Source organism: Pieris brassicae, chromosome 7 (genome assembly GCF_905147105.1).
Source record: "Pieris brassicae chromosome 7, ilPieBrab1.1, whole genome shotgun sequence".
Lineage (NCBI taxonomy): Eukaryota > Metazoa > Arthropoda > Insecta > Lepidoptera > Pieridae > Pieris > Pieris brassicae.
In genome coordinates, this window is record NC_059671.1 from 16595930 (window position 1) to 16610398 (window position 14469).

Consider the following 14469-nt stretch of genomic DNA (forward strand, 5'->3'; position numbering starts at 1 on the left):
GCAAACGCGCGTCGACTGCTGCGTCATTACCAGTGATGAAAAATGGATTCTTTACGATAATCGGAAGCGCTCGGCGCAATGGTCTGATGGATCCTGGCCAGCAAGCCAAATCCTGCCCCAAGCGAAAATTAGCCCCAAAAAGTTACTTGTAAGCGTTTGGTGGACTAGTGCCGGTATTGTTCATTGCAGTTTTCTCAAATCTGGCCAGACTATTACGGCTGATGTCTATTGTCAGCAATTGCAAACCATGATGGAAAAGCTAGCGGCTAAACAACCTAGGCTGGTCAATCGCTCCACGCCACTGCTACTTCACGACAACGCTAGACCACACACTGCACAACAGACGGCTACCAAATTAGAAGAGCTTCAATTGGAATGTTTAAGACATCCTCCGTACTCCCCGGACCTTGCTCCAACAGATTACCATTTTTTCGAAATTTGGACAACTTCATGCAAGGGAAAAAATTTAACACTGATGGGGCAGTCCAAATCGCCTTCACAGATTTTATTGATTCCCGTCCGACTGGTTTTTTTAGTAAAGGGATCAGTGAACTACCTATGAGATGGCAAAAGTGCATAGAAAACAATGGTTCATACTTTGATTAATTAAAATATATATTATATTTAAAAATATTCGACTTTTTGTTCCTCCCATACAAAACGGCAATTTCATATGTAAGGACCTAATATTAATCGACCTCGATATTGCATAACCTTGTAAAACAATAGCCTGCGATCGATTTTCGGTTTAAATAGGTCGCCGTGTATACCCACCGCCCACAACTTCCCAAGGAGAATGCTGTGGTCTATGCAGTCAAAGCATTTACTGTAATCAGTATAGATGACATCAATCTGTTTTCCATGGTCCATACCTTCTGTAATATACTCATTGGCAGCAATTAAATTTGAAACATTATAGTTTAAACACAATGTTAAAACTTTACATTTAATGTTATAGAGTATTTGTTATACCAGATATTATACAACAGAATTAAAATTTCGTAATAAAAAAAAATTATACTAAATTTTAGACTAGTCACTAACTCGGGTCAGTTCGTATTGTTTGTATAGTATTGTAATTTGTGATTGAAATCTATGTTAATTTAATTTCAATGAGAGTACTTCTCTAATCTTTATATTTTAGATATCTGTGGTCAGATTTTTCTATATTTCGGCTTTGATTAACTTTATAGTTTATAATTTATTGCTCGTCGCCACGGCCCACGCCACCCAATTACCAGGCCATAAAATTAAAAAAAAAAAAAAACGGCCCACGCCACGCACGGACTAGTTGTTATTCACTTCTACAGTCTACTTAATTTGTGTTTTTACTGGAGCAAACTGCTACTATTTATATTTAACGTTTCTGTTAATTTGCTCTCGTTAAGATAACTTAACAATAATGTTACTTGGTGAAAACCTTAATTATTTTTGCAAAATCAATATTTAAAAGTTGTGTGCTTAATAAAGTTTGTTTAAAATAACAATTAATGTTTAGAAGAAGCTTAAAATCATTAACGTTTAAAAAGACAAATGTACATATTTCTAAAATGGCTAAGAGTTCTTTTGAGTATGTAAAAAGTTATGAACTTGACGATACGCTGTTACCAAACACTTGGATTGTTGTAAGAATAGATGGTAAATGTTTCCACAAATTTGCCGAACATCACAATTTTACCAAACCTAATGATTTAAGAGCATTGAACTTAATGAATTATGCTGCTTATCAGGTTATGAAAGATACTCATGATATTTGTGTTGCTTTTGGACAAAGTGATGAATATTCATTTATATTTAACAAGAATACTGCATTTTATAAAAGAAGGGGGGCAAAGCTGCTAACAACAATCAACAGTAAATTCTCTTCTTCTTATGTTTTTTACTGGAGAAAATTTTTTGGAGATGAAATCCTACAATATCCTCCTTGTTTTGATGGTAGAATTGTATTGTACCCATCAGCAGAAAATGTGATTGACTACCTTAAATGGAGACAGGCTGACGTCCATATAAATAATCTGTATAATACTGCATTTTGGGCACTTGTACTACAAGGTAATCTTAGTCCAGGCCAAGCTGAAAAGCGATTATGTGGAACTGTGTCAGCTGATAAAAATGAACTTCTATTCAAAGAGTTTAATATAAACTACAATAAAGAAAAGGAAATATTTAAAAGAGGTACAATATTATTAAAGCTTCATGTGCAGCTAGATGTAAAAAAAAAAACAGTAGCATCTATTATAGACATTCATGAAGATATGTTGAAAGAAAAATTTTGGCTTAAATATGAAAACTTACTGGAACCAACATCTAAAAAAGTTGTACATTATAATGGCCCTATTACAGATATTCTGAACGACCAAATATTAAATAGAGAAAAAACAAAATGTAGTCCAATAAATATTTCATAAAGTATAATATTTTTATTGATTCAAAACTAATTAAATTTACAACATTCTATATTTTGCAATAGATAGAAGTTACATGATTGACCTTAACATGGTAGAAACAGTTGTTAATAGTTTAAATATTAATAATCAATGCTCCAAGTAAAATTCAGCTTCATTATAATTTCTGTAATACTGATTTATTTGTGTTTTACTTCTATTTTAAACGCAAACAAATAAAATCTTTGTCTAGCAACAAAACTTAAAAAAATAAGGGAGACAAAATTATAATGGAATGGTTATAAATAAGTGAATTTAAGAATATTCTTTTAAGGACGCACAAAGCTAGAAGCATTGTAGTTATATTTATAAAAAATAACATTTCTAACAGTTACACTCAATTACAATAATTTGTTAAATATTTTATAGATTGAACATTTTCTTGGTATTTACATAACAATAAATATGGAACCATTATGATTTTTTAGAATATGGGAATGTAGTTGTCAATTTTGGCCCTGTGTTTTTGTGCAACACATTCACTGATCCAAACAATGTTTCGGCATTCCTGTTCCTTCAGTTTCAAGTATGAGTAAAATACTCCAAAATGGAATTGTTGCAGAAAGGCCATAACATTTAAGCTCACCTGTGAGAAAAAAACAACATTGTAATAAATCAGTACATACTATACAATATATGCAATTATAGACGAGACTGATAGGAGGGGGGGAAGGAGGTACAAGTACAAAGTTAAACCTTTAAATGTAGTGTTAAAGTTTGTTCATAATTAAGTAACGTTAATAATACATAGAATCAATTGGTACATAACAAAGGGTCATAAATAGTCATTGATCTATTCAGTCTTATCTTACTTCATGTTCAAAGAATTTGTCTTCCAAAGTCTTGTCCCCAACATTACTTCCTGCTCCTTCAAATAGGGCTGAATACTCGGCATAATATTCTGCAACAGCTTTCACTTGCTCATAGTCATCAGCACGTGCTAACGCTGCCAATCCGTCAGGGTTTAATTTACCACAGCGAGGATACAACTTAGCACGATCATCTTTAGAAAGTTCGGTTCCAAAAGAGTTGATAGTGATAATAATAGCGCGGCGATCAGCTTCAAACTAAAAAAAAGCAAAATATGAAAAATAAAAAAAAAATTATGTTGTAATATAAATTGTGATGATAAGTTCAATTACTAGTAAAGTTTATAAGGACTACAGCAAAACACTTACAGCTAATATTTCACACATGACATCAGCTGTAGTTCCTCCAATTTGTTCACAAAAATCATAAAAGGCTTCTAAATATGCCTTGTAAAGAGTATTACGAATGATCTCAATATTCATCTCATCCAAATCTTGCTCGCTGATACAGTCAACAAAAAATGGAGCAAGTGGTGTATCCACCAAAACAGCATTGTACAGCTCAGCAGGTGTAGCTGCCACATGAATAGCTTCCATTTGTTCGAATGAACCAAGTGGATGACACTTAGGGATCAGTTCAGAGATAGGTCTCTGGTGAAGGGTACCCGTGATCAATAAGATTATGTTATCAATCATGTAACTGTAGGTGATAAAATCCAAAAATGTTGACATTGGCTCCACAGAATGATTACGGATATGTTGGAACTCAATGACTAACTTTTCACGAAGCTTGTCATCTATAGTAGATACGGCGAGAGGGCTCGGTTCGTTAGCTAAGAAAGTTCCATAATCGGTACCTTGGAGATGCAGCTTTAAGTCTGGAAAAGGAATGAGTTATTTGTACCAGTATTATACATGAGAACAGCAAATATGTAGTAATTAATAGAACTTACCTTCCAGGGTCTCGCACTGAACCAAATTAAGATAATCAGCTTGTTTCAAAATACCACATTTAAAACCTCGGCATAAACCTTCTAAATAGCCTGCATCAATATTGAATATGCACCCCTTCATTTTCTTCTAAGAGGCCTCACCTGACAACTTTAATTCGACAAACACCAAAGCTAAGGGAGGATATTACTGAGAAAATGTACGCAAAACCATCGATTGATCATATGACAAACCCATAGACAATGATACTTGCCAATGCCTACAAATAATAATAAACAAATGATTGTCTATTATTCAGGAGCTTTTGAAACTTCTCTAAGGGTGTAAACTGCGATTCAGAGTTTATTCAGATAGCGCGACTTATGACTCCCAATATCAAAATCTTTTACATTTTTGACGCAAGAAAGAGTCAGGCTTAGTGCGACTTATGACTCCCATTTGTCAACTCCCCAAAAAATATAATTGTTTGGCATATGGAATTCAGAATAAACTCTCAAGTCTCGTTTCTAAATCTTACCGTCTTCTATCTTAACTTAATCTTATAATTACAGATGTTGTTGTGACGTTCTCGATTATAATTATTTTTTTAAACTTCTATGATCTCGCTCTCTACGACAAATATTTACCTACAAATGTATAAATAGTCTGTGCCTACCATTATATTGAAGTGTCAAATGTTTTTCTAGTTAGTCGCAAATAACAGAATAGTTCTGAAATTGAAAAGGCTTCAAATTTCAAAACTAAATAATTTTTAATTTTACTGTTTAGCAGCATGCAGTCTTTGAAAGGATTTTATTCTAAGACAACCTTCCAAAGTATAGTATCCAAATGTAATTTTTGTATATATATTTTATTTAAAAAAATAAAAATTGTGTTCTTGTAGGAGCTTGGTGTTTATGTTCACGTAATGAATACTCTCAGAAACCACCTCAGACAGAATTTGAGGAAAACGAGTCCAAAGGTGAATCTAAAAGGTTAGCAGAATTTCGAAAGAAATTAAGAGAAACTACACCAATAAAAGATTTGGGAGAACAAGCAGATTTTTCTCCTCCTAAAGAGGATCCCCTACCGCCATGGCCCAATGACGTTAACCCAAATACGGGAGAAGTTGGTGGACCTAGAGGCCCAGAACCTACCAGATATGGAGATTGGGAACGCAAAGGAAGAGTGTCTGATTTTTAAATGTTTTGTTGAAATTATTACAATTATACTGTGATATGATTTAAATGCTATTAGCTGAAGACTCCCAAAGTAGTAATAATAATGTTCTATAGAGTATTTTAACGCTTAGAAATAAAAACAATAGTTTGTGACAGTCATTTAAATATGGCTGTTACCGAATAGGATATAATTAAAAAAGAAATGAAAATGGCTTCTTTTATTAAGTTTTTGAAGCTTTACCAATTGTCTTTGGCATTTTCTTGTTTGTTGAATCCTCAAGTTCCTTAGGTTTATAGTAATGTGGAGCAACATCAAGTAACCATTTGCTCTCTATTTCTGTTACTTGTCTCATAAATTCTTTGGATGTAAATACAAGTTCATGATATATAACCCACCTTGGTAACTCTTCAAATAGTGCACTATTAGGATGTATCATAACTGTCTGTAATAAAGAAAATTAGCATTTCAATATGTACTGTAAGTAAAATTGCACATTAAAGGGATTACAATACACATTAGCCTAGAAAAACTGAAGAGAAGAGTGCTGACTATAAACAGAAGTAGGAAAGGATTTCTTTATAAATGACAAGATTTTTGGGACAATCGCACTTCTGCGCGTATGTCCCAAAATTGCCAGGAGCGCGATGGGAATGAAAATTATTGTGCGCCCCCATTGCGTAATAAAGTTTTAAGTGCTCACAATGTCGCACACCAACATTTTTTCTGATACGAAGGATCTAACGGACTGCGAAAATGACGATGTCACTCAATTCACAACCCTACAACGCGACGTGGAATACAACAAACGAACTAAGCACGTACTTTTCTAACTACCAGGACCAAACATACCCTACGCACTGACGCAAAACCTATTGACTTTTTCAATTTGTTTTTTACAGCTTCTCTTATCTTACAATGGTTGTTGCAACAAACCGTTACGCCACATAGTATTACCAAGATCATCCAATTCGGAAACCTCAATCGCGCGCAAAATTTTGGAAGCCAGTTACCATCCCAGAAATGATAGGATTCATTGCCGTTGTACTTGAAATGAGCATCACAAGGAGGCCAAGTATTTATCTTATTGGATAAAAAGGATCAAGATGCATTGCATGCACTGTTTAGAAGAATTTATTCACGAAAAGGATTTAAATTGCTGTTAAAATTATTTATTTGGTTGATAATAAAACATTAGCTTCACATGGAGATCCAGAATCCATGTGCCAGATTTTAAAGGTTGGTTGATCACCTCAATTTGGTTTTTCGGTAGCATTGTATATATATATTGTATACCTAAGCAACAGTTAAGTATAGACGAATCTCTTGTATATTCCTAAAAGAGTTTTGTCTTTATGCTTAGACTATGATCAAACAATATTTGCCCATCAAGAAGCATTATGAAGCATGGATGAATGAAAATTAATGCATATATATTGTATAACAAGACAAAAAAATGTCAAGACTGATTTCAGTAGTTTTTTATATATTTATACATGAAGCGTAATTCATGATTAAGAGGAACAATGGACGCTCTACAAAAATAAACCAGAACCTGGCACTCAAACTACAGCTTCACCTCAGATGATTGGGTTGGAAAAGTTACCAGGGCGTCATTTACGGCGCTGGGTGGTGTGAAGCTGCAAGGATAGATGTGATGTGAAGAGAAGCAACCTTACTTGTGCCCGATGTAAGAAGGGACTTGATTGAGTATGTACGGAAAAGGAAGGGATTTTTGAAGGGATACAAATATTTTTTCAGGATTTGATATCAAAATCTATGATTTTTAAGGCATACATGAGTAAAAATCCATGGCACTCAAACGGTTAATAAAATTATAAAAACATCAGCGTAAATACTTACTTGATTATGTTTTACTGTTTTATAATGCCCTCCTTTAGAAAACTTTGCAATATGATAAAAGTATCCTGCAGTTATTGCTTTACGAATATTCATATCTTCTGTAATACTAGATACCATTTCAATTTCTACCCTGTCCATCAATCCAGCAAGCTGTTCACGGACATCCCGAGCTCTCTTCATGGATCTGTACTGTATAAAGTTTTCATAGCACCACTGTACAGAAAAATCAGACTCAACCCATTGATTATATACATTCATTAGTGTTAAGTGGTCACCACTTGGATGAAAGAAGTTTTTTCTAGCTGTGTCAGCATGAATTATTTTGTCTTTGGGTCTGTAGAATACTGAACTATTAACAGACAGCATAGCTGCTATTGTAACGATTTCTTCGGAGCATTTGTACCTGCAAATAAAGTAATCAACATAAACAATCTCTCGTAAATTGAAAGTTACTTTCGTCAAGGTCGGTACCACTATTGCTATTAGATGTTTTAATTTATTTGTTTTTAAACAAAGTTAATTTGTTTAACATCCAGAAATTTATCTGTCTCGTTATACAAACAAAATTACTTACTTTTCACTGGCTAAAAGCATTTTCGCAAGCATAGGATCTGTTGGAAACTCTGCCATTCTTCTTCCTGCCTTGGTTAATTCACCATGGTGATTAAGAGCGCCAAGGGCATATAGTTGTTCTAGAGCTAATACTAATGTTTCGTGAGGTGGGGGATCCAGGAAATCAAAATGTATTAAGTCATTAATTCCTAATGCTTTCAATGTCAGAACAGCATTCCCTAAATTAATTCTCTGAATTTCAGGAACAGTGTTATCTTCTAGCTCATATTTATAAGCCCAAGCAGTGTACAATCTGAAACACTTTCCAGGTGCTACTCTACCAGCCCTACCTGCTCTCTGATTTGCAGATGCCTTAGAAATAGGTACAACCATAAGACTCTCCATTCCAGTTTTTGAATTAAAATTATTTTGCTTTGCAAAGCCTGGGTCAATAACATAAATAATATTATCTATAGTAAGAGATGTTTCGGCTATATTTGTAGCCAAAACTACTTTTCTTGCACCTTCAGGTGTGGGTTCAAATATTTTTGCTTGCATATCACTTGGAAGATTTGCATATACAGGTAATATTACAAGTTCTTTTAATTTCTTTCCAAGACGCTTAGTCCTTTCTTGTAACATTTCAACACAAGTCTCAATCTCCTCCTGACCAGTGAGAAATACAAGAATATCACCTAGTGGCTGCGTAGCATGTATCTGTAACACTGATACAACACTAGCATCTATGTAATCTGCTTCTGGCGCCTTAGTATAATAAATATCAACAGGAAACCTTCTACCAGGTATTCTAAATATGGGTGCCTCGTCAAAAAAGCTTGAAAATTTCTCTGCATCAAGTGTGGCACTGGATATAAGTAGTTTCAAATCAGGTCTAAATCTAGTTATATCTTTTACTAATCCAAATAAAATATCTGTATGTAAAGTACGTTCATGTGCTTCATCAATTATCATAACACTGTATGAAGCAAGGTCTGGTTCCGAAAGAAATTCTCTATGCAGTGTTCCATCTGTCATGTATTTTATTACTGTTCTATCTGAAGTGCAATCCTCAAATCTAATGCTGTAACCAACTTCATTTCCAAGTTTAACATTCATTTCTTGAGCTACCCTAGCAGCTACAGACATTGCCGCAACCCTTCTTGGTTGTGTACAGCCAATTTTTTTACCTTCGTTAGTGAAACCAGCCTCATGGAGATATTGAGGTATTTGTGTTGTTTTACCAGAACCAGTTTCACCCTCGACTATCAAAATCTGATAATTTTTTATTGCCTCTATGAGAGAATTACGAAAAGGGAAAACAGGTAAGGATTTTTTTGTTTCTTCTATAGTCATCCTCAATTTTTTGTATTCTGATACTTCCTCAGCTTCCTTTTTCTCTTTATTGCCTTCAAGTTGTAGAGCTTGTATAAAATCAATTTGTTCATCAAGAAGCAACTCATATTCATCTTGTGCTTTAGAATCTTTTGCACCAAATTTAAAGAATGCAGACTTAATTTGTTCTTGTTCCCATTTTCTTTGTTCTGCATGTGGTAGCTTTTCATTTTCATCAACTTCAATGTATTCACCTAAAAGTTATAATTATTATTTATAAATGTTACCTTAACAAAACATAAATAATAGACAAATATTGAATATTTACCTTTTTCTCCTTTACCCAGGTCTTGAGGCATATGATACCTTTGAATGTTCTCCAACTCTCTTGCTTTCTCATGTTCTTTTGCCAATTTTAAAATAGTTTTTTTATGTTCTCTCTCTTTTTTTTCTCTTTCAGTTAAACTGTAATCAAATTAGAGATGATTAATTAAATATTTTTAAAATTTTAATTAACCTTAAATTCAAAGCTGATAACAAAATCCACCCGATAAATTACATATAATTTGTTATTACTTTATGAAAAAAGATTAAATTTATGCTTACATGGTTTCTTCGAAAAGATATTCATCATCAGCAATATCATCTTCAAGTTCAACAACTTTATCATCTTTCCTTTTTTGCAAATATTTTCTACGGGACTGAATACGAAGCTTTGGCAATAGCTTATCTCTATCTTCAGCTTCTAATTTAAGACGTTTGGCTGCTTCTTCATATGACCTCTTACTTGAACTCTCAGTAACTTTTTTTACTTTATCTTCATCTCGTTTTCTTAATCTTGTAGCAAATTCATCTCTTTCTTTTAAATCTTTTAAGCGACTTTCTTCCACACTATCAGAATCTGATGAAGAATAATGCCTTTTGCTACGCTGGTCCATTTTAACGTAAATTATATTTTAAGCTAAGAGTTAAGAGCTGAGGTTGTTCTATTCGATAGAAAATAGACAAAAACTATTTCGTATCGGTCATACAAACTTTTGCTAAATGCTACAATGTTGATAATATTTTTTATATACAAATAAATTAACTTAAAAACACGTATTTATTTAAATAAGTTATTGCCAATCAATTTATTCAGCGAACTTTCCAAATTATATTGACACAACTACACGTTTATAAATTGTGTATTGATTAAGATAAAATATAAATTATTATTATAACTAGTTATAACAACAATTAATATCAATTCAATCCAAGGACTAAAACCTTAGTTATTAGTAATATAAAAAAGTAAATACTTAAAAATTCTGTCAGAAGCAACTCTAAACTTGACTCAAATGTCTCATATTACTCGAGTCTTGACAAATGCATATACGTCCACGGAGACGTCCGTTGACTTTTTTATCATTTATCTGTGGATATTGTATTTGAATGTCTCTATTAGCGGATTGTGATCCAAACATTGTGTTTTGTATAAGAGAATAGATATAATAAAATGAAGTCTCAGACAACGTCTGACTGTATGAACTTTATAAACTCAAAAACAACCAAATGGATTTTTGTATGCTTTATCTAATTTCTAAGAAATTAAACCTAAATCATAACTTGATTGATTGAAATAATATAACGATATTTCGTGAAGAGTTCGCAAGGTTGAGGTAAATGGCAAAAATACACGAAACCCTGCGTTTGTTCCACGTGGTTAATCCGCGGTTAGTAGTGTACAAATGTTATAATTAGAAAAAATATGATCACTCAAAGTATGATCGAATTACGAAGTTACAACACAATCAATGTTTAATGAATCTGCAAGAACTTGGGTTCAAGATAAAATAATTTTTCGACAGAAGGGACCTGCTAATGCCCATACAATTTGAAAATAAACATGAGTTATTTAACATACCTTATGTTCATATAATACAGATAATCATGAAAAAAATATCTCACTCGCTGTGAATATACATTATTTACATGGGCGTGTATACGGTCCACTTTACGTATATCCAAAGAATAGCCTCTTTTAAGTGGACCTTTTTTTAAGACACTAATAAAAAATGTGTGACAAGTTCTACTCATTATGAAAAACAAATTTGAGCTGATGTAAAGATCGTCTACATCTCGGAATTTATTATTTATAACTATTTTTATAAAAATAGAATACGTTTTACTTAAGTTTCCACGCAAAATATAAGATGATTTATAGGACCTTATTTGTGTAAGTCAAAAGAAATATAATTTTTAAGATAATAATTTCCTGTGATTTTTTAATTGAATGTTTTTGTCCTGAAATTTACACTACCAATATACGTCTAATGATCAAATGTTGTTTATACGTAATGTCCCGTTTCTGTATTTGAAATTTATATGTGCAATTCAACCTACCGCATCGTATTCGCATATTATTAAGAAATATGCTAAGAAAGTTAAGTATATGTTTATTTAATTTCCTACCGTTTGTTTTCAGACGACATAGTACATTTTATGGAACCGATAGAGTTCTCAATAAATTGAAATACAATAAGTTGCAAGAGTGGGTTGGAAACAGATTTAAGAACTTTGAGTTTGTAAGAATACTCGGACCTACCGCTGAAGAAGTATGTTTAAAATGTAATAGAAAATCAGTTTTAACTAATTCGGAATATAAATCGCTATCCCCACACGATTTTATATATCTTTCTTTAAAAATTTGTATGATTATTCTATGAATGCTTGTTTGAGGTTTATTTTCATTGGGCCTCCGAATGTGATAGTATTAACAAACATTACTGGATTTTCTCTACTTTGATATGAGGTTGATTGCGACGTTATGTATTTTTGTATTATAGGTGATAAAAGATGTGGATTTGTCAAATAAGACATGTTTAATTACTGGCGCCAATAGCGGCATTGGTTTAGAAATAACGAGGTGCCTGAATGCTCACGATTGTAAACTGTTGATGGCATGTCGAAACTCTTATGAAGCGAGCGTCGTAGCGAAAAATGTGTGCGAAAAGAAAGAAAATATCAAGCTGTACGAACTGAATCTTGCCTCTTTAGCATCGGTTAAAAAATGCTCCGATATGATTCTTAAAAATGAAAAGTAAGTAATATTTAGAAGGTAAGATTCGTGACATGGACCAAATGAAAATATGTGCCTGAAATAAATCATACGTATTTGAAATAGGTATCTTAAGGCCCATACCATCTATTACACTCAACGCTCCTATGGATTGGCGTTGGGTCAGCGTAGCAACCAAAAAACCTCTTGTATTAAAATAGTATTTGAAGGGTTGCTGGCTGGTTAAAAGTTTGAGTGTTAAAGATAGCGCATATAATCTTGTCTTTTATTAACATAGCTTTTACATATTTAAAGAAAATACTTTTTTACCGGATTGAAACTGTGACCACGGACGCTGTAAAGCACGCGAAACGTCACGAAAAACGAAAAACGTAAAATTATGTAAAATAATTGTAAGTTTACAATAATACATAGCTTCAATGCAGTAAAAAAGTGTTGTCTTTAAAAGCATATAATCTAATATTTAATCAATAAAGTTTTATATTATTTTTTATATATTTTTCACAGGGTTAAGACAAGGCATTTTGAATACGGCGTTTATTTTGTTATATTTCTTCCACATCTATTCTAATGTTGAATAAAGCTAATATTATAACATAATTTTATTAGAAGTTTTTTTTATTAGGAAACTGGATATAGTCATTTTAAACGCGGCCACATTTGGTTTACCATGGACACTGACCGAAGATGGTTTGGAAACGACATTTCAAGTGAACTATTTGGCACAGTTTTTCCTTATCATGACTTTGGAGGGCATCCTGGCACCGGACGCAAGAGTCGTTTTTACTGGTTCGGAATCTCATAGGTTGGATGCAAATGACAAACTTTATAGTTAACACATACGTAGAACAAAGGCCATTAGTTCGAATTAAATAAGTTTCGAGTTACGCTTATTAACGTAATCAAATAACTCAGAAATGTGTCTGCCATCCCCCATTAGAGGGTTTCAGTTGTTAATGTATCGTAGTCAATTCGATTCTTGCATTTTTGTTCCTCATAGGTTCAAAGGTATTATTTTACGATACAAAACTTTATTTATAAAGTTCAGTCCCTCATATTTTTACATAATTTTAAAATAGAAGATCAAAAACTTACAGTAGGACACTGGCTGGACAGCGGCGTTAGATGGTGTATCACGTTACCTAGCTAAATGCTATTTAAAGCTCCGAGCTAGTGCCAACGAAGCTTTTATTAAAAACTTTTTTTTAATTCAGAAATATAAAATGGCCAATAGAGAAAATAATATCACCAACTCTGGAAGATATTTCCCTGCCCAGGGAACAGTATACGTCGATAAAAGCTTACAATATATCCAAGTTGTGTTGTTTACTCGCAATGCACTATTTGGGATATCGTTGGTTAAATACTAATATCTCTGTGTTAACTGCACACCCTGGTACGTTTGTTAAAACAAGATTATCCCGAAACTGGTGGGTTTATGAGATGCTGTATACTGCTATGCTACCCTTTTCCAAGAATGTGGTAAGTTACATTTACTTTTGTTGATTGGAGTTAATAAGTGTCAACCTATATTACGTGGAGTTGGCCTGAGAAGTCCCCGACAAATGATTAAAACTTGCACTTTTAACGCAGTTTTTTCCGGACACCACCACTATGTGGAATCGGCTACTTAAGTACCTACTTCGAATTAGGGTGCTTGAAGATCGTTAAATCATAATTCGTGCAGGCTAAGAAAGGAAAAAAAAATAATAAGGATATAAACACGAAATTATTACATTACAACCTATGATAGGTTGGTGTAATGTGTAGTCAGTGAGACAACCAAGATTCTACTCGAGCTAGATATTTAACGAGGATTGATGATTGTAAAAATTTTAAAAGCGCCATCTAGTATCCTATGTAATTTTTCTCCTTTTAAACGCTTAAACTTTGTCGATCTAATAGAATTTGCGCAATGTCATGTCATTGTACTGTTGATTTTTTTCAGGAACAAGCTGCTAGTACCGTAATCTACAGCGCCATCTCACCAGAGTTAGCGGGCCTCTCCACCATATATTTGAAAGATTGCCAACGTTGCAACGAGAGCTCTATGGCTAGAGATACGCAACTGTCATTTAAACTTCAAGATCTAACACGTGACGTTATTCGTGATCGGATCTTGGATTACGATTATAGTATTGTGAAACCAGAGGAAATACAGAAAGATGTTGGAAAGGAACCTGTTGAGGAAACTTTTGCGTCTAATTACACGGGCTAATCGTGAATTGTTTTTTGTTGAAAAATAAAGACATTTAAGTTATGCAATGGTTATATTAAGTACAATATAAAAATGAAATATATT

At 33.2% G+C, this 14469-nt stretch overlaps 5 protein-coding genes across 5 annotated transcripts; 3 read left to right on the plus strand and 2 right to left on the minus strand.

The window, feature by feature from the left end:
* The first annotated feature begins 1261 nt into the window (after positions 1-1261).
* Positions 1262-2476, plus strand: LOC123712604 (probable tRNA(His) guanylyltransferase). Its single transcript, XM_045665791.1, has one exon. It carries the CDS (start codon positions 1491-1493, stop codon positions 2406-2408), a length of 918 nt encoding a protein of 305 aa, XP_045521747.1. The 5' UTR covers positions 1262-1490; the 3' UTR covers positions 2409-2476.
* LOC123712603 (V-type proton ATPase subunit d) lies at positions 2397-4436 on the minus strand. Its single transcript, XM_045665789.1, has 4 exons — positions 4207-4436; positions 3623-4131; positions 3257-3511; positions 2397-3030 (listed from the first exon to the last, which is right to left on the minus strand). Exons 1-4 carry the CDS (start codon positions 4325-4327, stop codon positions 2869-2871), a joined length of 1047 nt encoding a protein of 348 aa, XP_045521745.1. The 5' UTR covers positions 4328-4436; the 3' UTR covers positions 2397-2868.
* A 422-nt stretch (positions 4437-4858) lies between these two features.
* LOC123712605 (succinate dehydrogenase assembly factor 4, mitochondrial-like) lies at positions 4859-5426 on the plus strand. The gene is made up of 2 exons (XM_045665792.1): positions 4859-5019; positions 5088-5426. Exons 1-2 carry the CDS (start codon positions 4977-4979, stop codon positions 5384-5386), a joined length of 342 nt encoding a protein of 113 aa, XP_045521748.1. The 5' UTR covers positions 4859-4976; the 3' UTR covers positions 5387-5426.
* A 141-nt stretch (positions 5427-5567) lies between these two features.
* On the minus strand, positions 5568-10378 carry LOC123712602 (pre-mRNA-splicing factor ATP-dependent RNA helicase DHX16). The gene is made up of 5 exons (XM_045665788.1): positions 9716-10378; positions 9438-9574; positions 7800-9363; positions 7226-7628; positions 5568-5807 (listed from the first exon to the last, which is right to left on the minus strand). Exons 1-5 carry the CDS (start codon positions 10045-10047, stop codon positions 5586-5588), a joined length of 2658 nt encoding a protein of 885 aa, XP_045521744.1. The 5' UTR covers positions 10048-10378; the 3' UTR covers positions 5568-5585.
* An 814-nt stretch (positions 10379-11192) lies between these two features.
* Positions 11193-14427, plus strand: LOC123711559 (WW domain-containing oxidoreductase-like). The gene is made up of 6 exons (XM_045664147.1): positions 11193-11324; positions 11574-11703; positions 11935-12188; positions 12793-12972; positions 13382-13649; positions 14116-14427. Exons 1-6 carry the CDS (start codon positions 11302-11304, stop codon positions 14383-14385), a joined length of 1125 nt encoding a protein of 374 aa, XP_045520103.1. The 5' UTR covers positions 11193-11301; the 3' UTR covers positions 14386-14427.
* The last annotated feature ends 42 nt before the right edge of the window (positions 14428-14469 follow it).

Coding starts and splice junctions, on each gene's coding strand:
- LOC123712604 (XM_045665791.1), top strand. CDS start 1,491: ATGTTTAGAAGAAGCTTAAAATCATTAACGTTTAAAAAGACAAATGTA.
- LOC123712603 (XM_045665789.1), bottom strand. CDS start 4,327: ATGAAGGGGTGCATATTCAATATTGATGCAGGCTATTTAGAAGGTTTA. Junction 3,512..3,622: donor TCATGTGTGAAATATTAGCT/GTAAGTGTTTTG, acceptor GCTTTTTTTTAG/TTTGAAGCTGATCGCCGCGC. Junction 3,031..3,256: donor ACAAATTCTTTGAACATGAA/GTAAGATAAGAC, acceptor TTTTTCTCACAG/GTGAGCTTAAATGTTATGGC.
- LOC123712605 (XM_045665792.1), top strand. CDS start 4,977: ATGCAGTCTTTGAAAGGATTTTATTCTAAGACAACCTTCCAAA. Junction 5,020..5,087: donor TTCTAAGACAACCTTCCAAA/GTATAGTATCCA, acceptor GTGTTCTTGTAG/GAGCTTGGTGTTTATGTTCA.
- LOC123712602 (XM_045665788.1), bottom strand. CDS start 10,047: ATGGACCAGCGTAGCAAAAGGCATTATTCTTCATCAGATTCTGATAGT. Junction 9,575..9,715: donor TATCTTTTCGAAGAAACCAT/GTAAGCATAAAT, acceptor ATTTGATTACAG/TTTAACTGAAAGAGAAAAAA. Junction 9,364..9,437: donor CCTGGGTAAAGGAGAAAAAG/GTAAATATTCAA, acceptor TATAACTTTTAG/GTGAATACATTGAAGTTGAT.
- LOC123711559 (XM_045664147.1), top strand. CDS start 11,302: ATGATTTATAGGACCTTATTTGT. Junction 11,325..11,573: donor ATTTATAGGACCTTATTTGT/GTAAGTCAAAAG, acceptor GTTTGTTTTCAG/ACGACATAGTACATTTTATG. Junction 11,704..11,934: donor TCGGACCTACCGCTGAAGAA/GTATGTTTAAAA, acceptor TTTGTATTATAG/GTGATAAAAGATGTGGATTT.